Source organism: Lepidochelys olivacea (genome assembly GCF_965140295.1).
Source record: "Lepidochelys olivacea isolate rLepOli2 genome assembly, chromosome: 6".
Lineage (NCBI taxonomy): Eukaryota > Metazoa > Chordata > Testudines > Cheloniidae > Lepidochelys > Lepidochelys olivacea.
Window position 1 is genome coordinate 14453265 of NC_140416.1, and position 23918 is coordinate 14477182.

Consider the following 23918-nt stretch of genomic DNA (forward strand, 5'->3'; position numbering starts at 1 on the left):
AACCCAGTTAAAGTTTGGTTGTGGCAGTGGAAATCCAGGGGCAAAGGATAAAATTAATTTGTACCTTGCAGAAGTTTTAACCTAAGCTGGTAAAAGTAAGCTTAGGAGGTTTTAGTCTGCAGAAGAGAGGAATGAGGGGGGATTTGATAGCTGCTTTCAACTACCTGAGAGGTGGTTCCAAAGAGGATGGTTCTAGACTATTCTCAGTGGTAGAAGAGGACAGGACAAGGAGTAATGGTCTCAAGTTGCAGTGGGGGAGGTTTAGGTTGGATATTAGGAAAAACTTTTTCACTAGGAGGGTGGTGAAACACTGGAATGCGTTACCTAGGGAGGTGGTAGAATCTCCTTCCTTAGAAGTTTTTAAGGTCAGGCTTGACAAAGCCCTGGCTGGGATGATTAAATTGGGGATTGGTACTGCTTTGAGCAGGGGGTTGGACTAGATGACTTCCTGAGGTCCCTTCCAACCCTGATATTTTATGATTCTATGATTTTCATGCAGGTCCCCATATCTGTACCCTAGAGTTCAGAGTGGAGAAGGAACCTTGACAGCTTGTTCAGGGCAAGCCTCTGGTGGGCCGCGAGATGCTTTGTTTACCTGAACGTCTGCAGGTACAGCTGCTCGCAGCTCCCAGTGGCCGTGGTTCACTGTTCCCAGTCAATGGAAGCTGCACAGCTCCCCAGAAAGCACATATCTGCCAAGTATGTGCTCCTCCTGTTCAGGCACTTGGTCTTAGGCAAAAATCTTGCTCAGCTCCTCATAGTATGGACATGCACTTGGCACATCACCAGAGCCCTCGTTCTTCTTGCTACTTTTATACTTCTGCTGCCATTCTTTGACTTTATCATATTAATGTTCCTGGAACTCAACCCAGCAGTATCCTTCTCTCCCATTTGCTGCACTAGCTGCTGGTAACTTTTGGCATCCTGGTGACTACTACAAAGATGAGAATGGACATGATCCTCTGCCCAGAGAGAGGGGAAGTCCAAGACCTTAGCATAGGACCATGCTCAGGGCATGGCTGTGGCAATGGCCTCAGGATCCATGTACTTGCACTGAGCTCTAGTTGCAAATGCATGCTGTTAATAGTTCCACATTTAACTGCCCTGTGTTCTGCTTTCAAAACATGTGCACAAGGCAAAGCATCCCTGATTCTGGGTCCCCTGGTGATGGAGACATTGGTTAGAGGAAGCTCTCTCGCTGTTCATAACAAACCAAAAGTCACTCCACTCTCCCTCCAACCCATCTGAAAGTCTCTCGGCTTTACTCTCACGTATTTTGTGAAAAACTCAAAAAGCACTAACAACATGAGTCAGACGTCTCCCAGAAGCATCAAGCCCTGTCATGAGACACCTACAACTTCCTTTCAGGCTTGTAGGTGCACAGTCAGTTTACATCTACACTTGGAGCCAGGGGTCTGATTCCCAGCTCACATAGACATACTCACACTACCTCAATGAGAGCTATGTGAGCTGGGAATCGCACCCTTAGTTCCAAGTGTAGATGCAGCCTTTGTGCCAAGGACATTAAGCCACTAGTTCACCTTTCAGCATAACCCATTGTCATCTCCTCTTTAGCCAGTTCCTTACCCACCTTACAATTCTTATACTAATCCCCATCTTTTCTAATGTAATTAATCATTTCTCTTGTGGTACCGTGTCAAATGCTAAACGGAGTCTAAATATATTAGATCTACTGCATTTCCCTTATCTAAAAAATAGTTATCTTCTCAAAAAAATATCAGTGTAGTCTAGCACAATCTACCTTTGATAAACCCATGTTGTATAACATCCCCTTTCCCGTTCACCTCCATGAGTGTAAGTGTTCTTTCCTTCAACACTTATTCTAAAAAATGGAACACTATTGAGGTCAGAGTAACAGAGCTGTAGATGCCCAGATCACTATTCTCCCGCTCCCCTTACAACATTGGCTATTCTCCATTGATATGGCACTGTAGCAGGGTGGTCACCCGCTCCGGCCTTGAAGGGCTTGAAATCAGCCCTGGGAGAGGGCTGAAGCTGCGAGAGGGCTGCTGCTAGGGAAAGCAGCAAGCCTCGGCTGATTGGGGAAACAGCCACAGCTGCGGCCACGCCCCAATCTAGGCCCAGCTGGCCCTTATAAGAGGGCTGGGGCCAGACGCCAACAGTCAGTCTCTCTCTCGATGTTGAGGGGGATGGGCCTGACTGCTGGGAGCTGAGCAGGGTACCTAAAGTGGAGCAGGGCTGGGGAAAGGCCAGAGGAGCTGGGGAGCTCCGGCCTGAGAAACCCCCAGGCTGTAGGCCTTGATGAAGGCCTAGGAAAAGGGTACTGGGGTTGCAGAGGACAGCCCAAGGGTAGGCAGAAGCAGCAGGTCCAAAACCCACTTGCCTGTGATGAGTGGCAATCATACTGCAGTCCGCCCCAGTGAACGGGGCTAGATTCGGACTGGGAGTAGCCAAAGACTGAGGCGAGGTGGGGGTAGAGGGTGGGGGTTCCCCTGGGAGGGGAGACCGAGACTGAGGCGGTACTGCCAGGGGGGCAGAACCCTAAGCTAGAAGGGGCACCGGGGTTCGGAAGGGACTCGGGGCCCAGCGGCAAGTGGGACACCGGCCTGCAGAGGGCACTCAGGAGGCTGGAAACAGTAATTCACTGGATGACCAGCAGGAGGTGCCGCAGGGGTGAGTCCCGCACGGCCATAGGCACCACTCCACAGTGACAGATCTGACAGAATTGCTTAAAGAGGGTGCCTTTAGTATCTCCAGTTACCCCTTTGCTAACTTTGGAGTCTATCACCCTCAGGTATATTACCAAAAGGCAGAGATAAGGCTCTATTCCAGGGGGCTAAGAGCCAGCCAAGCACATATCCTGGGCTGTTATTTATCCAGATGGACCCCCCTTAGAGATGTTGCTTGAATGGAGAGGAATGACCATTTATAAGGGCTGCCCTGGAAAGTAGAGCTGGTCAGAAATTTTCTCATGAAACTTAGTTTAATTCAAGAACGCTGATTTGCTGGACTGAAACATTTCCCTGAATGTATTAGAGATTCTACTAAACTTCTGCCAGGGTCCACAGCTCCTCAGAATGGTGCCTGCCAGCCCTGGACTGCTGACTAGTATCGGGTCTTAGGGGACTTGTAGTCTCACTGCTCCATGGCTCTGGGTGACACCTGCCATGCAGACTGCCCCAGGATCAGTGGCCCTGGTGCTGCAGTCTTGAGGCTAACCCAGGAGTCAAATCCCTGGTGTCCCTGACCCTGGGACAAGTCTAAACGGCAGGACTGCATCAGACTCCCAGACTCTGGGAGCCCCAGAAGCTGTTCAGTGAAATCGAATGTCAAAAATGTCAATTTCACTCAGCAGCTGCCAGTCTGGGGAGCAAATATCTTTCTGGAAACATCATGTGACTCCTTCCAAGTCCTCCCTCCTTTCCCTTCCCATTGTCTCTCCTCTTTTGAAGAGCCCTGTGTCTGACTGTCCTTTCCTCTCTGCATTGTTGTCATCTATCACCTATTCAGCTCCTCCCTGTCAGTCTTCCTCTTATTTTGACTCCTGGCTCCTTCTTCGTCTCCTAACAATCTCCCACACTCATCATCATCAGTAACTTCAACTTCTATGTTGCTGATCCATCTGACCCCTTAGCCACTCAGCTTCTCATTCTCACCTCTTCATTCAACCTGCAAACCCAGTTCAACTCTTCCACTCCCCAAAAGGCCCATTTCACCAAACACTACTCTCTCCATTACTGAGTTCTCCCCTCCCTGACCATCCCCTGGTCTCTTTCACCATCCGCAACTGTCATTCCGTAAGGTCTTGCCACCCGGTCATTCTGTGACTTTGAGTCCATCAATGCAGATTACTTCTCTTCTCTCAGCCCTCTGCTCCCTTTCTTCAATTGACAATGTCATTGAATCTTTCAATTCTCTTGGCACCCCTCCCCCGGCCCCAACAGAGACCTGGCTCAGACCTGCCATGGCATATGAAGTTATGAGATTGTGTTGTATGGTTGTCAATAAAACATGATATAAATTGGGGAATCGGCCAGATATTAGCTCCACAGAGACAACAGCAAGGAAAGTAACCAATGCCCGGGTGGGTATCAAACAACAATCAACAGCCATTGTCCAGCAAGGGAGTTACAATTCAATCACTCACCTGCATAAGGCCACACGAGGAATTGTTCAATCTTGCCTGGTGATTCAGCAATGCCCACCAGACAAGAAGACTTTTAATAGAAGTAAAGGAATCACCTCTGTAAAATCAGGATGGTAGATACCTTACAGGGTAATTAGATTCAAAACATTGAGAATCCCTCTAGGCAAAACCTTAAGTTACAAAAAAGACACACAGACAGGAATAGTCATTCTATTCAGCAAAGTTCTTTTCTCAGCCATTTAAAGAATTCATAATCTAACACATACCTAGCTAGATTACTTACTAAAAGTTCTAAGACTCCATTCCTGTTCTGTCCCTAGCAAAAGCAGCATACAGACAGACCCAGACCCTTTGTTTTTCTCCCTCCTCCCAGCTTTTGAAAGTATCTTGTCTCCTCATTGGTCATTTTGGTCAGGTGCCAGCGAGGTTACCTTTAGCTTCTTAACCCTTTACAGGTGAGAGAATTTTTCCTCTGGCCAGGAGGGATTTTAAAGGGTTTACCCTTCCCTTTATATTTATGACACCAAGTAACAAAAGACCCCCAAACCCAGAAGACGCTGCAGCAGCTGTTAGGTCCCAAGATATTCTGGCAGGAGCTATTACACCTTGTCCACTCAGTGCCGTGTGTCAGACACTTAGGGAGAGAGAAGACACTGCAAAGCGTAGCCCTCCAGTTTTTTTGGCCAGACATCCACAAGGTTTTTGTGCAATTTCGGTGCCTCAAGCCCTGGGTGCCAGCTGACAGGGCCCAACAGGATGCCCAAGGCACCCCTGATCCCAATTCCCATAATGAGAATATGGTTTAAGTGGGTAGGAATGGGCCTGGTGGGACCCCTGAAAAAGAGTGGGTCTGGGTTCCGGTATATACTGGTGATTGTAGACCATGCCACCCGGTATCTGGAGGCAATTCCATTGTGCACGACAAAGGCACCTGTTAGAATACTGGCTTGTTTGTCAGCCTGAGATTTTTGGGTTTGACTTTTTGATACTCTTATACTAATATGTGTGAAGAACAGTGAAGAAGGACACTGTGTTGCATTTTCCACAACCAGATGGGGCTTTTAACACAATGAGAAGAGATAAGGGATAGAGCAGTTAAAGTGTTACAGGGCATGGTGTGAGTGCTATATATAAGCATAACTGAACGGCTGCTTGGCTCCTTTCTCAAGCCAAGGACAAGCAATCAGTTAGGAGGGGCAAAGGGGGATGGGGTAGGGGAGGCATAAGAAACACTAAAAGCCAAAGAAAAGCCTGCCTTGGCCAGAACACAACCTCACTCCTTGCCCCTCACGTGGGATACAAAAGAGGTGGGACAATGACCCTTGACTCACGACCATCCAAAATGGAACATGACCGTAAGTTGTATGGGGTGTGACTAGGGGTGTGCATTGCAGGTATATTTGAGCCTGCTAAGAAGGAGGAGGTGGGAGAAATGGGAAATGGCAAATGGGAATGGGGACACAGGCAAGGCTCTGCAGTGTCAGAGCTGGGAACAGAACACTGGGGAAACAGACTCTGCGGGCGTGTAGAGCTATGGATATGTTTACTTGGAACTAACCCCAATAAACATCTTATTGCCTGCACTTCGGACATCTGGTCTTCTGCTTTCTGTCTGAATGACAAGAACCAGGGGAGGGGGTGAAGGGAAAGCCCTCTTAACAGCACCTGCCATAGTGTGCAAGCTAATGAAGGTCTTCATCAGGGTCAGAATCCCAAAGAAAATCCTCATGGATGGAGGGTCCAAACTCTTGTCTCAGCTGATGAAAGAGTCGTGTGAATTACTGAAAATCAGTCTACCATCCACAGACCGACAGGCTGGTGGAATGATTCAACAGCAACCTGAAATTCATGCTAAGGAAATGCATTGACTCTGACCCATGACACTGGGATAGGCTATTACTGGTGTTGTTATTCGCCATAGGTGAGGTACCCTAAGCCTCTATGGGTTTTTCCCCTTTTGAGCTCCTGCACAGGTGGCAGCGCAGGGGGATTCTGGACCTCCTACAGGAAACTTGGGAGGAGCAAGAGGCCTGGGTCATAGGCTTGTTAACATATATACGGCAACTGTTGGAACAACTCAAGCCACTGGCGGGAGGGTTTACCAGGGAGAAGCTACTGAGAACCCAAAGAACTGAAGAACGCCCATACCAGTGGTTCTAAAACTTTTGTACTGGTGACCCCTTTCACACAGCAAGCCTCTGAGTGCGACCCCCCCTTATAAATTAAAAACAATTTTTTATATATTTAACGCCATTATAAATGCTGGAGGCAAAGCAGGGTTTAGGGTGGAGGCTGACAGCTTGTGACCCCCCCATGTAATAACCTTGCGACCCTCTGAGGGGTCCCGACCCCCAGTTGGAGAACCCCTGGCCTATACAATCTGGGACCCAACTGCAGATGTTTGAGCCAAGTGACCAGATATTACTGTTACTCTCATCCTTGGAATCTAAGCTTCTGGCCTGGTGGCAAAAGCCATTTGAGGTGGTCCAGGGTAGGTCTCGTGAACTACAAAATCCACCAGCCAAGGCAACGGAAGGACACACCACAGAAGGTTGTTTAACACAACAACCTCCTGAAGACCTAGAAAGCCTGGGAAAGTTTGATACCCCCAGAACCAGACTGGGACCTGAGGCATTGACCCTCCCTCTGTGCCAGAGGGGCCGGAACTCAGCCCGGAACAACAAGCCCAACTTAGTGAACTGTCCCTGAGCCTTCCCTGCGATAGTCTCAATATCTAAGTTCCCTCTAAGCTGCACAGCCACGCAGCTTGTTATCAAGGGCCATGCAGGCAAGGAGAGGTGCTCTCCCTCGACCCCAGGGTGCTGCGGAGAGAGAGGGATGGGGGGAGTCCTCTCTCCCCATTGCAGCCCCAGGGCAGCCTGAAACCCAGCCCCCTCATCCCCAGCCCCACCCCAGAGCCCACATCCCCAGCTGGAGCCCTCACCTCCCGCACCCCAACCCTCTGCCCCAGCCTGAGCCCCTCCAAACACTCCAAACCCCTTGGCTCCACCCCCACCACACATCACCTCCGTATTGGTGCACATAACAAAATTCATTCTGCGTATGGACGTAAAAAAATAGAGGAACATTGCTCAACATGGCCACAGAGGATAAGCCTGACTCACTGTCACATCACCACCACTCCGGGAAAGAAGGCACAGGACCACCATTGCCCCTTGACAAAGAAAATGTGAAGAGTAGTAGCTTTCCCTCTCAGACAGCTTTGCGCTAGAATAGATGGGGTAGGGTATCTCATGGATAGGGAAGGATATGGTCCTCATAGACATTAAGGTCAGAAGGGACCATTATGATCATCTAGTCTGACCTCCTGCACAGTGCAGGCCACAAAATCTCACCCAGCCACTCCTGCAATAAACCTCTCACCTATGTCTGAGCTATTGAAGTCCTCAAATCATGGTTTAAAGACTTCAAGGTGCAGAGAATCCTCCAGCAAGTGACCCGTGCCCCATGCTACAGAGGAAGGTGAAAAAACCCCAGGGCCTCTTCCAATCTGCCCTGGAGGAAAATTCCTTCCCGACCCCAAATACGGCGATCAGCTGAACCCTGAGCATGTGGGCAAGATTCACCAGCCAGATACCCAGGAAAGAATTCTCTGAAGTAACTCAGATCCCACCCCATCTAACATCCCATCACAGGCCATTGGGCCTATTTACCATGAACAGTTAAAGATCAATTAATTGCCAAAATCATGTTATCCCATCATACCATCTCCTCCATAAACTTATCAAGTTTAATCTTGAAGCCAGATAGGTCTTTTGCCCCTACTGCTTCCCTTGGAAGACTATTCCAGAACTTCACTCCTCTGATGGTTATAAACCTTCATCTAATTTCAAGTCCTGAAGAGTGTTCCATCTCTAAAAGAGATCATAGCCATCCACAACCTCTTCATATCTCATTCTCTCCAGCTCCACACTCTAGCACTCCATAAGGTTTTGCACTGGAGTGTAAGTGTGATGAAGTTGGGGTATGTATTGCTTGTGATAGCTGTTGGAGATGGAGGTAAAAGCCAAATGGAGCACTGGAGTATCTTATTGACAGTGTGTAGGCAACAAGAAGGTGGAAAGGAGTGCACAAGTCTTTCCCTTTAACTTCTTATTTCCATGCTTTAAGATTTTTGGTGAATGGGGAGTGGTCCTGCCACAGTCTTAATGTCTGTCACTTTTATGGTGGATCATTCAGCCATTTGTGAGCTATGAAAATCTAGGGGGGAGGGAAATCAATGTTTAAAAAATAACGCATGTGTTACTACTTAAATTATGTAGGTGTTTTTGGAGCTCAGACAACACTCACCAATGTGGCTGCTGGCACAGTCTTGGCATATCTTCATCTTCCATTTGAAAGGAACACACACTTAGATGAAGTGACTCCAGTTTACAGCAATGCTTTACACAGAATGAAAGAACAATTTGATCCATTTTGGTAAAGTAATGGTCAGTTAATTTTAGCTCAGTGTAATGATTCATTGCACTCTGCACAAATTTTTTTTCTTGAATTTCATACAAACAGTGCAACTCCTCAAGATAGGAAATAGTCTTCTCACCAACGTAACTGAACAATGACAAAATGGGTTTTTCTTCAACCCACTTTAGTAAAATTTCTTTAATTAGTGGTGAAATTTTACAGCTAAGTATTTTCTCCCAATCCTCCTTTCTCTCATCATTTAAAAGACCAAACAGGAATCGCACTGTTAATGTGGAAGAATTCCCATTGTTTGTATCCCTTTTCAACAACATCTTGACATTTTTCAGAATAGTTTCTGAATCTTCCACTGTTGTTTCTTCTTTCTGCAACACACAAGATAAAGCTGCAAAAAATTCTTGAAAACTCAAGTGAATGAAGCTGTAGACATATTCACAGCCAATGTCTTTCTGAAACATGTTCTCATTCAGAAAGAGAGAGTCAGCTGTATCTAAGCCATGCTGCTTGATTTCATCTTCCTTAAAGAGTATTTCCTGCCTCTTTACTCCATCTGCAGCCAAGGAACAAAGTCCCTTCAAGTTCATTTGTATCTGTTGCTTTGAATTCCTGCTGTGACCTTTCATCAGACTGGAGAGATAGAGCATGTAGACATCAGTGACCGTTCTTGAAGTTTGTGCAAGATCTTCACCTGCTTCCATCTGTTGTTTCAGAACAGTGCAGATGATCCAACACACAATGGGAATAAAGCACATGGTGAAGAGCATTTCACGATCTTTTACAAAGTTATAGGCTTTTATTGCTTGTTCTTCATTGTCAAAGAAGTTGGAGAAATATTCTTTTCTCTCATCTTTAGAAAATCCCAAGATCTCTGCATATGCACAACGTTCATCTCCCAACCACTGCCTGAGTGTCTCCAGAGCTGTTGGCCTTGTAGTAATTATTAAGTGGGATTTGTGAAGCACTTGTTTCCTAAATAAACTGCTCAGTATAATTTCCACTGGCTGCTTCTCACAGGGATCAAAGGAGAAATTACTTTCTGACCGATTAAAGGAAAAACTCAGTTCATCAAAACCGTCAATTATGAACAGGAGTTTTTCTGGATTCATCAGAATCTCTTTAGTTGGTGCATTTTGATCAGGACAGTTCTTGAAGATCAAATCTTCAACACATCCCTGCTCACTGACAAAGTTAAGTTCCCTACAATTTATGTAGAAAACATAATCAAACCTGCTCTGATACAGTTCTTCATTTGCCCAGTCCACCATGATCTTTCTTGCTGTCAGTGTTTTTCCAATCCCTGCAGCTCCCTGCAGCACGACAATTTGTGGTGACTGTTCATCTTTCTCAGAGTCAAATAAATTGGCTATGGTGATAGGACTAGCATGCTCAGCCATGATTTCTGCATGTCTCCGTCCCAAGGCCGTTATTTCATTTTCTCTCTGCTTTTTGTGACGATGTTCCTTTACAATGATCAGCTTTCTGTATCTGTTGTTTAGCTTCACATTCTCACCAAGACGAGCGTTCATGTCTTTTATTGCGCTGTATTTGTTTCGTATATGTTCTCTATACTTCTCTCTGTAAGCTGAGTTAGTGACATGAAGCATTAGATATTACTGTAATGCTACAATAATGCTATTTAAACAATAATACTGTAAGTCAATAGTGCATGTTTCATTATAAGATATCCTGATATAAATTAACTCTGGACCCAGTCCTTACTCACAGCAGTGGCCCCACTGAAATTAGTCTTATGAGGAAAAAAAGCATAGGCTCGTGCCCTCTGTGCATTTATATATATAAGAATCACTTCATCAGTTACTGAAATGTCGCTATATCTAGGATGAAACCTGTCAGGTGTTTAACAGTGCACAATGGCACTCTGTAACAAAGCAATGGATGACAGGTATAACTGAAACAGTAATGGGAATTTAGGAGCAAAGAACAGAACTAAATATAACTTAAAATTTGTCCAGGGCTCAGAGGTTTAAAAAAGTCCCAAAGCACCTTCAGTGACCACAAATGTTGACCTCTAGTTATTTCACCTCATTTAAAAGATGGCGTCCCTAGCAGGAGAGGGCCTTCCAGCATCATGCTGCTGCACGGGGTCAGTACTGCCTGAGACAAGAGCTCCACCTACTCACCAGCACCATGTTCTGCAGCCCCTGATTCTTTCCTGGAGATCTCCCCATGCATTTCCTCGTCCCCCATCCAACCCTGCGTAACCGGCGTGATCTGACGAGACTGCGCTCTGAGGGGTTACTTATTATTTCTACTAATAAACCCAATGTCTGGCTGACCTAGCCTAATGCTGGTAATCACTGGTAATCATGCAATGCAATTCCTTATTGAATGTCACATACCATTTGCTGATGTTTCAGGTGTTTGCTGAGGACCCAAAGCTGAAAGAGAAATTTCACATGAATGTTAGTGCAACAAAAATCACAGAGTATCACGCAGTTCAGGACATTGGGACAAGTCATTCATTCAGGGGTCTCTGCAGTAATAAGCTCCCTAGTAAACCCACGATTGAGGCAGACAAAGAGAATTTCTTTGGCGACACTGGTTCAATGACTTGTTCAAAACGTCCACCAGAAGCAATACTCTTTTTTTTAAAACCACTGGAGTAGCCACGTACGGTATGTCTACACAGCAATGTAAGCCTGAGCTCAGTCTAATCTCCCTTGTGTCCATGCACCAATTGTGCTAACCTAGGCCTCAGATCTAGGGTCCCAGGACCTTGCAGGGCTGGAGGGTTTGAGCCCGTGTTAAGCTGGGACCTAGGATCCAAGCCCTATTGCTTTCCTGTGTGCACAGAGCCCTGGCTTGCCTTGGGTCCTGGAAGCCCTCTGGGTGTATCCCAGAGATCCAGGTGGCAGAGGAGCAGCGCTGCAGGCAGCCAGCCCAGCAGCTGGAAGCTCCATTACTGCCTGGCCTAACACGATCCCTGCTCCTCTCCCAGTGGCAGCAGCTCCTGCTCTGGCTCCTCCTCGCTGCTGCACAGAGCTTCCCCGAACCAAGGGGCAAAGCCGCCAGGCAGGAGGCAGCTCCCAGCCACTGGTATGTTGGGAGTCTTCCCTCTCCTGGCCATGCTGAGCCGGGAGCCCTGCTGCTCCCCTTCCCTGCAGGGCAGCTGCCTGGTCCCTACTCCACTCTCTGGCCCTTGCCCCCAGCCCCTCTGGGGCTGCATGTGCAGGGCTGCCTGGGCTGCACGCACTGTCAGGGGACTGAGTGGGAGTCAGCCCCCCAAATTCCCCCACTGCCTCCCTCAGTGGTAGCAGCTCCAGCTCCTCCTTGCTGCATGGCAGTCGCTTGTTCCCACGGTGCTCTCTGGCCCTTGCTCTCGAGCCCCCTGGGGCTGCGTGTGCAGGGGTGCCCCAGCTGTGGCAAGGTCAGGATGGTAAGTGGGAACCAGCCACAAACCTTCCCCGCAGCCTCCTTGTAACGGCCTGGCACTGACCTCTCACGAGTGCCCCTTCTGGTCGGGTGCATCTTCAGTCTTTAAATAGCTCCAGTCCCGGTATCAGGCCGTAGCCCCAGGGCTCCTCCCTGGCAGCAATAGATACATCCTCTGTGCACCCTTCTGGCCCCAGCTCTTCAGCCAGGCCACTACGTAGTTCAGATCCCCTTCTTGAGAGTTATGGCTGTCCAATTATAGGACACTTTCCCAGTGGCCTATGGGGGGCATCCAAGTCCACCCATTACTCTAAGTCCCAGCCTAGCGACCCTAAGAATAGCTGCCACATGTCGCTGTGTCCCTTTAACTAAGCTGCCAGCCAGGACCTCTCTCGCTCGCTCCCCCAGTCCCAGCTGGCACAAATCTGTCCATGGTGCTGCAGTTCCCTTTGGCCAGTCCTCTGGCTCCAGCAAGGAACTGCCGGTGTCTGGCTTTGCAGGTCCTTTTTAGACAGCCTTCCTGTGCCTTGATTGGCTGTGTCCCCTGAAGCCACTTTAGGCTGTTTGGAGGACTCCTCTACTACTCCTTTCCTGGGACAAGAGTGGCAGGATCCTGAGGCCTCCAGCAGGGGGCCTCTGGGCCTAGTGCACCCCATCACACTCCTATGGTGGTGGCGGTGGCTTTGGCTCCAGCTCTTCCTTGCCGCTGTGCAGAGCTTGCCAGGAACAAAGCTGAGAGGTGGGAGATGGCTCCCAGCTTCCAGGATGTTCAGCTTTATCCTTTCCCTGCAGGGCAGCCACTTGGTCCCACTCTACTCTCTGACCCTTGCTCCCAGGCCCCTACTGCCCTCCCTGGGGCTGCATGTTTAGAGATGCCTGGGCAGCGTGCACTGTGAGGGCAATCATAGAATCATAGAATATCAGGGTTGGAAGGGACCCCAGAAGGTCATCTAGTCCAACCCCCTGCTCGAAGCAGGACCAATTCCCAGTTAAATCATCCCAGCCAGGGCTTTGTCAAGCCTGACCTTAAAAACCTCTAAGGAAGGAGATTCTACCACCTCCCTAGGTAACGCATTCCAGTGTTTCACCACCCTCTTAGTGAAAAAGTTTTTCCTAATATCCAATCTAAACCTCCCCCACTGCAACTTGAGACCATTACTCCTCGTTCTGTCATCTGCTACCATTGAGAACAGTCTAGAGCCATCCTCTTTGGAACCCCCTTTCAGGTAGTTGAAAGCAGCTATCAAATCCCCCCTCATTCTTCTCTTCTGCAGGCTAAACAATCCCAGCTCCCTCAGCCTCTCCTCATAACTCATGTGTTCCAGTCCCCTAATCATTTTTGTTGCCCTTCGCTGGACTCTCTCCAATTTATCCACATCCTTCTTGTAGTGTGGGGCCCAAAACTGGACACAGTACTCCAGATGAGGCCTCACCAATGTCGAATAGAGGGGAACGATCACGTCCCTCGATCTGCTCGCTATGCCCCTACTTATACATCCCAAAATGCCATTGGCCTTCTTGGCAACAAGGGCACACTGCTGACTCATATCCAGCTTCTCATCCACTGCTACCCCTAGGTCCTTTTCCACAGAACTGCTGCCTAGCCATTCGGTCCCCAGTCTGTAGCGGTGCATTGGGTTCTTCCGTCCTAAGTGCAGGACCCTGCACTTATCCTTATTGAACCTCATCAGATTTCTTTTGGCCCAATCCTCCAATTTGTCTAGGTCCTTCTGTATCCTATCCCTCCCCTCCAGCATATCTACCACTCCTCCCAGTTTAGTATCATCCGCAAATTTGCTGAGAGTGCAATGCACACCATCCACACCATCCATCAATGAGTGGGAGCAGTCCCAAAACTTCCCCACAAACTCCAGGGATCCTTTATCTCTGTCTCCCGGGGTGCGGTGGGGGCAGGGATAAGGGATCCTTGGCGGGGTGGGGAGGTGGAGCACACTTCACCCCAAGCCCTGGGGAAACACAGCAGCAGTCCGTAGCCGGCAGCAGCCAGCCTGGGGGAGGAGGTGTTTTTCCTCTGATACCGTCATTTTATGTCAAACTTCAAAACAGACAAAAATAAATTAAAAAACCCAAACAAAAACAGCTTCATTGAATAGCCCATTTTTAAAAATTAAGAATTGCAAAGTTTCATTTAATAGTTTGGCAGCCCTGAAGACTGACATCATAATTATCCACAGACCAGGAGCACATGGGAATTTTCCTGCCAGTGTGACTCAGCCGAGAGGTGGAGAGCCCAACTCTCAGATTAGATGGTAGTTCAGTATCAAGCCTTCACAAACTGCAGTCATTCTACTGAGACAGCCACCAAAGGCTCTAATTATGCAGTTGATGTACTCATGTGTCCTTATGGGAGCCTGAATCCCATCAACAGCACCATTACAGTTAACAGATAGGGAGGGTGGGCATTAGTTTTTCCCCACAATGGAACATATTCGTAGGGCTAGAGTGCTGACTCTGGGATGGGGGGGGGGCACCAGGCACTCAGGGATAGGGTTACTTTGACTCAGGTCTGTGCACTGCAGCGTGGAGTCTAGAACCTAGGTTCAAGCACAGGTCAGAAAATCCTTAACCTAGAGTTAAAATGCAGTGTAGGTGCTCAAACCCAGGGTTCCCTGACATGGGTCAGCTGACTCAAATCCCACGAACCCTAGGCTTACATTTCTAAGTAGACACAGCCATAGTGTCTTTCTTAATGATATTTGAGCACTGAGATCTGCTAATGAAAAGCCCTATATTAGAGCTGGGTATTATTATAAAAAACAAAAAAACAATCTGAAAGGGTTGGAAGCAACCCACCAAAGAACAAGACAAATAACATTAACGAAGTGGGGGTTTTCTTCTAAAAAGAAAAAAATAGAAATTTCAATACTGCTGCATTTAGTCATCCCCAATTTTGGCAGGGGTCTCACTGCAAGCCCAGAGAAGTGGTTTGGAAGCTTTTTCAGTCCTATAATTAAAGGGGCATTAGTTCTGAAGATATCTTTTCTTGCAACTGTATATCAGAAGCTTCAGTTGAACAAAAAACACTTTAAACACTCAAGCCTTCTTTATATATAATAAGCAGGACAGAATTTTTTTTAATAGACCAATTTCCGCCCACAGGTAAGCAGCTCAAGAGGGTAAATTTATTATGATACTTCCTAAAACTTATTTTTGGGCTGTCACATGGCATGAGGAATTTAATCCACAAATAATATTTTATAGAAATTTTTAATACCTGAAAACAGGGAGCCTGATTCACCACTGTCCTGCACCTTGGGTAGCCATTTATACCTGTGCAAAGCATACCACATCATCAGCCTTGATATGGCTTATTTGTGCCTCTTTGAGGATACCGGAGGGCCATCGAGCCATCGTAAGCAGCCTCCTGGGGATTTCCAGTGTGTGGGGGAATCCTTAGGGAGAGGGACAGGGAAGGCCGATGTAACCAGCAGTACCACACTGCACATCAGCGTAGGAGCGGTGCTGGGGGCGTGGCTGGGGAAAGAGCGTGTGCCTTGCCAGCTGCCTGAATGGATCCTTATGGCTCCGCTGCCAGAATGAGCTACTGTAAAACCACCTTTGTCTTCCCGCCATCAGCTGCATCAGGTGCTGCTCTAGCACAGCTGAGGACTGAGCCCAGTGAGTGCAAAGGGGTTACAAATAACTACCAAATCAGAAATCTCCACTCAGCGTATACTGAATGGAGCATTGAGCATCCACTGAGTGCTCATTTTACGCAGAGATTAATGGCTACACAAAGTATAAAGCAGTTTACAATCAGGCCCATTAGTGTGCTCCTAACACCACATCCTCCTGGAATGTTGTGTGGCTAACACAATGCTATTATTTCTGGATGTGATAGAATTTTCATCCTTAGCCCCTGTTTTCAGGTGCTTAAAGAGAAATTATTGAACAGTAACTGGGGGTTGTTCAAGCGTGTTCCTGCAAAGGAACTGTGCTGTGAGCTTCCAAAATCCTCTAAAGAGCAATATTCACTGGGGCCACTCCTCTCTTTCCCTCCCTCATGCAGGGTTCCTAGGGCATAAAGTGGGGAGTGTCCCCCACTGCTCTTCCACTAATTCAGGAATACTTAACCTACGACTCTAAAGAAGTGAGGTGGGTGGGGACTGTGAATTCGCAGAGGGAACTAGTTACTGATAGGTAACTTCTCCTTCTTCTTCAGGGTGCCTCTACCCATTCCCACCCGTGCGCATTTAGCGAGCGGTACAACCCCAGGAATCAGGGCTGAGGAGTTCCAGGTCAACAATGTGCAGCAGCTCTGGATGAGGCTACAACTACATTGCACACAGCAGCTCTGGGTCCCAGATTAAGACTATTAGTAACAACTGCAACCTTGCTCTTCCAAATCAGATTTCAGTTGAAGGGAAAAAACGGCCTCAGGCACGTACAGATTTTCAGATAGCAGCCTTGTAAACTCGCTAATGAATTCAGTAAGAAAGCAGGTTATGGAAATTGCCTTAGGTCTAGTTGAGTAAACGCCAATATTTTCAGGGGGCTGAATGCCTGCCAAGTCATAACAATTGTGACACAGAGTCTGATTTCATTTGGACCACCTTTGAGCAGTGATGGACTGGTTTCAGCCTTTCTGATAGGATCTTCTGTGGCAAAGTGGCCTAGTGGCTAGATCTCTGGCCTTACAGACTGAAAGACCAGCTAGGAGTGTGAGTGTAGGGGGACCTGGACCCTCCCTCTCTACTGAGTCGCAGCCCAGGGCCCTGTGTAGATCAACCCTCTAAACAGGGGAGATGGGTCTCCCTCCTGGTGAGGAGTTGAGACCCGCTTCCCTGGGCTACTTCCTACAAGTCTCTTCAGTGTGGGGTATGGCCCCACTAGTCCAATTGCCCTGAGTGCTGGGGCTTGTTTGCAGCCTCCCCTTGGCAGGGGAGCCCTTACTTGCCTCAAGTGGCTGTGCTGGCTGGCAGGTTGCTGATCCACCGCTTCCGGCAGGCAGGCAGAGAGCTCCTGCCTCCTTGTCAGTTATCATGCTTAGTCCCCAACTGAGCCAGGCTCCCTTCTTTTCTCCCCCTCTCCAGGCCTGGCATTGGACGCAGGTATAGTGGGGTGGGGCTAGCTGAACCCAAAGATTTTCTTTAACCCCCACTGTGCCAGATGGCAATTTCTCTGCTTTGCATCCTCACACCATGATAGTCAAAAAAGCATGAATGGCCATAAATAAAAGGAAACAGGAAGGCAAGAAATGAACCAATATGGCTAAACAGCAAGTTGAGAAAGATTACTGGAGCCAAACAGACACCCTTCTGAAAATGGAAACCCACCCTAGTGAAGCATAAGGACCCAGGAATGCACATATTGGATCAGACCCAAGGCCCATGTAGTCCAGTTTCCTGTCTCCAAAGGAGGCCAGATCCAGATGTTTCAGAGGAGAGTACAATAACCATGAAGTAAGCAGATGTGGGCTCCTCTGCCCTTCATGAAGGGCTCCTCCTGGTTCCTAGTAGAGATTGATTTAAACCAGGAAGTATGAGGCTTTATATCCCTTCCAAAACTCATTTTCTAGCATTAACTACAACACTGGATATTCCTGTTATCCATATAAACATCCCATCTTTCTGTGAATCTTACTAAATTCTTGGCAATAAGTTCCACAGTCGAATTAAAGATCATGCTCGCACCAAACTAATCTCCACAGTGGATCAATCAGTTCAGGATAATGACCTGGGAATCTATTGGAAGAAGAAAGGCCCTGACAAACAGGGAATGATATGGCTGATCAGCTAAGCTGGGTGAGAGCCCTGACTTGTACTCCCTGGATTTCCAAGGTCTTCCTAAAGCTACAGTAACCATAGTTACCCAAGAGCAAGCTAAGCACTGGGAACCAGAAACCATGGTAGTCACTCCTGAAGACAGGATCCTCTCAAAACACCCTGGTCTTTGCCTATGAAGACTTTGCAGAGGCACATCTAAAAGGACCTAATGGTGTCCAAGCTTTATCAATACATAGAGGACCCTGTTACCCATCCTATCACATCTGAGAAACTGGCAAAAGGATGAACAACCAGAGACCATGTTCAATCTAAGAGAGAGGATTTTTTATGCAGACTAACCCTGACCTACAGCCATGAATGAAACCACATTCCCCAGCATGTGGTATCCATGTCCTACTGTGGGATTATGCTACTCCATGCACATAGTGAGACATGCTGAGGACATCCCTGCCCCCAGACCATGTATGATCATCTGAAACAGAGTCCTTCTGACCGGAGTAAGAAAGTAGCTAGCTGTGTCCAGGGAAGCCTCAGCTGCATTAAGTTCCAGCCTGCACAACCTACACACCGTGCACCCCACAGGGCTAGGGAATCTCCTTCCCCATGTCAGACATTCAAACTCCCAGAGACCCGTTCCTCCCAATGAAATCCGTATATGCTCACAATAACCTGCCCCAGTTCTCAGAGCGGGAGGAAGGTTTACCGGACAATGATACAGCTCATACAACAGCCACACTACCATTCAATCATGTTTTCAGTAGATGGCGTCTGCCCCTTGGCAGAAACTCAGACAGAGGATCTCACTTTATCTCAGAGGTGATACATATGCTGTGCAAGACAACCGGGGCTAAAACAGAAGCTCCATATTCTACATCACCCTCAATCCTCCAGATAGGTCAAGTACATGAACCGGACAAGGATATTTATCATGAAGATATTGGCCTCAGAAAATGCCCACCACTGGCTGAGACCTGAAACTGCCACTAGCATTAATTGGCCATGGGATCAATTCCAAACAATCCACAAATGTCACCCCTTTCAAGCTTCTGACAGGTATGACTAGAGTCCTCCCCATGAATCTGCTATTCCAGACTCCAGACACAAGAGTTACAACGGTCATCCAACAATGCTTAGTAGAATTAAAGCATCTCTTGCAAAACCATATTTTCATTTGCTTGACAGAAGCCAGAGCAGAGTGCCCAGGAACAAAAGCCTTGTTATGATACAAACGCTTCTGAGGGAACATCATACTGAGACAGGGTATTTTATTTTGACTATATCAAAAAGACGAGAAGGGTCAAAAAGTTCCAACCTAGTTGGAAAGGGCGTTACCTCACCACAGGCAAAATCTCCCTTGTAGCATATGAAATCAAAGTGCTCGAGGGAAGGCAAAGCCCCATCTTCAAGTTGGTTCACAAAAGCCAAATTAAGCCCTGGAAAATCCAAGTTGCCCCTTCAACTCAGGAAAAAGACCTGGGCTTCACTGTGGACAGCTCAATGGCAACTGCTGATTGCTCAGTGACAACTTCTGCTCAATGTGTAGCAGTGGTACAAAAATCAGACAAAATGTTAGATTACATAAGAAACAGGGTGGAAAAAATACACAAAATACATGGCATTACATAAATCAGTGGTGGGCCCTAACCAGGAATACTGTTCATCCCAACTCCAAAAATACATAGCAGAATCAAAGGGAGTTCAGAGAAAACAGCAAGAAAGATTCGGGGCGTGGAAAAACTCAAATGAAGAGACCAAACAGACTAGAACTCTTTGCCTTTGAGAGAAGACAAATGACAAAACAATGTCTAGTATAGAGAAGATAGAAGACAGGGGGAATAGAAGTTCCCAGTCTGATACAGTATCAAGAGGACATTTAATGAACTTGAAAGACGGCAAATTAAAAACTGATAAAAATAAATTTTCCACACAATGCTTAATTAGCCTGTGGAACTTATTGCCACAGTGTATTGAGGCTGAAAGTTTAGCAGAATTAAACAAAGAATTATTATTTATAGGGATAATAGGCCTATCTAGTTATAATAGTAAACATTTAAAAAACGAACAAGAGTTCTGGAAAGGATATAAACTTGTGCTTCAGGGCATAAGACCTAATCCCTCCCCCAACTCCCCCCATATCTGCCTTACTATTGAGGTCACAAGGAAACTCACTCTATGGGCAGATTATCCTATAACTGTAGGATTTCTAGCACCTTCCTCTGAAGTATCTGGCAGGGGCCACTGTCAGAGACAGAATACTGGACTGGATGGACCAGTGGTAGCATGGTAGCTCCTATATTCCTAAAAATGCATGTGTAATCTGGGAGGTCAGGCCTCACCTACTCTGCAGTTTCCCCGGATTCACTCTGACTCCCCTCAGGTTGTGGAATCTCTTAGCTGTCATTAGTTTGCTGCTGCTCCTGCTACAGCTGCTGTGGGGGATATGCATGGAGAAATAACTCAGGAGTCAGAGTCACTTTGGATTTTTTTACCTGTCTTTTTTCCCTGTTCGAGTTTCAAGGCAGAGTTGTTGAGATTGAGGGTAGAGAAGATTTTGATAGCTACGTCCACAGCACTCTCCTGACCATAGTGTTTTTTCAGGAGTCTCGCAGCATCTATCCTGTCAGCCTTCTCCAGTTTACCCCAGGGGATTGGGGATTTGTCCTCACAGGCAAACTCGGATAATTTGTGTCTAAATTTTTTAAAGTCTTGCTCTGCAAGATCCTCCAGTGCCTGCATGAGGACGTCACTCAGTGTCTTTCTGCTCATCATGAGTCTATTAGGAACTATCTGAAATGGGAACAAGAACATTAGAGGATTAATGCTAAATTCTGGACATCATAAAGTTGTGATCCCAACAATTAAGTGCACCCAGTGACTGCACAAAAACACGTTTCCATCTACCCACAGCTACCACGTTTTGTGCAATTCCATGTGTCACATTTTATCCAAGTTACTTACTGAGATAATTTGTACATTTATAAGTTCACATAATAACAGGCTTCAGCTTGTGGGGATCACATCCTGGCCCAAGCAGTGGCAGGGGTATGACACTGCTGTACAAAACTTGGCAGCTATGCCTGGGGGAAGTTGGTGGCTCTCTGAGTCGCTGGGTGGGTGCTGGGGCACCTTGGGATGGCTGGGAGTATGGGGTGGATGAGTGCTGGGGTTACTGGAGATGGGCATTGCTGACTGCTGGGTCAGTGCTGGGATGGCTGGTGCTGGGATGAGGGTGGCAACGGCTGAAGGGAGGGGGTGGTGCTGGTGACTGTGCGAGGGTGGCTGCTGGTAGGTTGGGCAGGGAGGGTGTTCACTTCTGGTGCAGGGATTGGTGGGGGCCGGGCACCAATACTGGGCCTCCCAGCTTGTGCTGCTCCCACCTCTCTTTGCTCCTTCCTACCCAGGACTCAGCCAGAGCAAGGAATAGCAGGACAGAAGGTGACCGGCTGCTTGCTCAGCCGGTGCCACACTGGTCTCTAGAAGACACAATGCACAAGTGCAGCCCTTGTCCACAGCTCTGCCAAATGTCTGTGATGTTCAGAGGGAGCTGTGGGCAGGTGGGACAGGGCTGCCTGATGCCTGAGTGTCTTGAGAGAGATTCAATACTTGGCAGCCCTGTGACCCAAGATCAGACCAGAGACAAGATACCTGGTGGTACTCTCTGAAACACCAGCCACAGGCAAAGCTCTGGCCACAGCTGTCTCTGAGCACCAACGCCATCGGTAGAGGGATCAATGTCTACAGAGTAGAGCTGGCAGTACAGAAGGCCTCCCTTATACACACACACCCCTCATCTGAAGGTGATGGGTTCAGTCAGGGCCCAATTGAGCTTGACCAAGCACTGCACAGAGGTGCACAGCACCCAGAAGGTCCACACAAACCAGGCCCGAAGCTGAACCCAGAGTTGCCAGGGTATAAAAATTTTATTAAAGCTAATGTTAAAAATGTACATAATGCACAGGTTAGGAAAAGAGTGTGCGTACATTTAGGTATAGTGCTTAGATTATCCACAAATACAAAGTTTGTTTAAAACGTCAAAAATACATGAAGTACATAATCAGCAATAACCCAAATTTAGAGAATAGATTTAACAATATAGTTTAGATATTAGCATCCAAGTATTTGGGTACATCACTCATGAAAAAAAGTTATACAGAGAGTTGGGGGCAGAAAGCAAAATATATCCATGAGTGGAGATTGTCCCTCAGTAATTGAGAATTTAGGGCAGGTTGTCTGTTAGAAAATGCAGTCCATCAGGAAAGTATTTGAGTTACTTTCCTGACTGCGCTTCTCATTGGCACTCCAGCTCATCTAGGGTGACCAGATGTCCCGATTTTATAGGGACAGTCCCGATTTTGGGGGCTTTTTCTTATATAGGCACCTATTACCCCCCACCTCCTGTCCCAATTTTTCACACTTGCTATCTGGTCATCCTAAACTCATCACTCCTGGTATTGCCGTTGTCTGGTGATGTGTCCTATGTAGATGTCCCCCGACCACCTGATGATGTCTGACATCATGAGTTGCCACATCAGCCGAACGTAGCATTGACTGACTCCACATTCTCTCAGCACTTGCTCATTACCAGGGTCCCATGCGCCCAGGGCTCCGACGATCACAGATTGAATATGAGTCAACAATATGATGCAATTGTGAAAAAGGCTACTATCATTCTGGGGTTGGGAGTCAAGGAAGTGCATGACAGACCAAGTCCCTGCCTAGAAACAGATTGTTAAATACAGTCTGTTCTTGGGGGCTTAGGTCTGGTCAGGGTGGATCACTGCCATCAGTATGGACTGCAGTTGCAGCAAAATAGCCTTCACTGCAAGCTTTAGTCCATATAGAGGAGTGATACCAGGTGACAATTCCTCAGGTCATGGAGATCCCCCTTCTTGGGCACCAGAGCAAGCACTGCCTGCCTGCCTGCCTGCCAGGGAGAGAATTCCATTCCCCAGAGATTCAGTCCAGACATGGATGAGGTACCAAATGGAAGAAACCTGCTGTCAGTCTTTCAACGCCCAGAGATTGTTGTTGGGCATAAGACACAAGTCTTCTAAACTCCAGGTGCTTTGTTCAGATGGGTCTGAAGGACAGACATCCACTGACAGAAGTGCAGATGTTCTTGATCAAAGCAAATACAAAAGGTTTCTGTGTAGTCAGAAATGGCAGCAAGTTCTTCTACAGTATCATCAGCACAGGAGGCATGTCCTTTCTAAACAGCAACAAGGGTCAACCATATAAGAGTCAAACATAAGTTCCTCCACAATCACTGAATTACAGGTCTAGGATCAAATCCTCTGCTATTTTAATGAGAGTAATTCTGTTGAAGCCAATGGTACTAGCTGTGAGAGGAAAGCAAGCAACATCTGACTCCATATCTTTAATGTTCACCTACTGTTTAATGAGTTCAGAGGAGGTCAAAATGAATCAGAACAAAGAACATTCTGTATCATTCCAGCCCCCATTCGGGGTAACAAATAATCGTAATGCTTCCCTGATTTGTATTGACAGATTCAGTGTTTGTAACTGTTCGCCACACAATTTTCAGACTCTGGGTTTTTTCACAAATGTTCAGCATCATTATTTACAGGGTGTTATTTGTCACCTATATTGTGCGGCACTGTTCATGCTCCATGAAAGGATATTTTAATTTTTTTAAACAGGAGACAGATCACATAATGACTAAGGCGCTTCCACACAGATTTTCCAGTCAATAATTATTTATCCAGACATTTGTCATTTCAGATTATTGCATTTTACGTTATTGAATTATTTTCCTGAATAATCCAGCACTTATCTGAATGTTCACAGATAACAACTAATAAAGATTCCTCAAATAGCATTTTAAACAACGAGTCTGCTGTATCTGTATATCACCCTCAACTGTGTTCTCACTGATGTCCATGGGAAAGGAAAGGCCATATGCAGGAATGTGTAGTGAAAGATCAGCATTACCGTTAGAGAAACGGATCATATTCATACCAGAGGAGTGGAACCAGCTCTGTCATGTACATCGCCCCCACCCCATGTCCCAGCAGAGATCTAAAGCTGAACATTAACTGTACATCCCAGTGCCTCTGGATTCCACCATAATGAGTACAGGGACTTGACTCTGGCCATGCCTAGTTTTTTGGAAACCCACACTCTCAACCCTCTTGCTGTTTTACTGTCACTACTCAGTTTCCATTGACTCCGATTACTGTGCGCACACA

The 23918-nt window shown here is 47.1% G+C and overlaps 1 protein-coding gene across 1 annotated transcript in view; it reads right to left on the reverse strand.

Moving 5' to 3' along the window:
- The window catches only part of LOC311522778 (NACHT, LRR and PYD domains-containing protein 12-like), a gene marked incomplete at its 5' end in the record, with an annotated part of 144927 nt that extends 123501 nt beyond the window's left edge, over positions 1-21426 (reverse strand). Inside the window, 4 exons of the mRNA XM_084632244.1 lie at positions 8441-10151; positions 10930-10968; positions 20199-20496; positions 21355-21426. Of these exons, the coding sequence (XP_084488370.1) occupies positions 8441-10151; positions 10930-10968; positions 20199-20496; positions 21355-21426 (2120 nt within the window). The remainder of the gene's footprint in view (positions 1-8440; positions 10152-10929; positions 10969-20198; positions 20497-21354) is intronic.
- Between the last annotated feature and the right edge of the window lie 2492 nt (positions 21427-23918).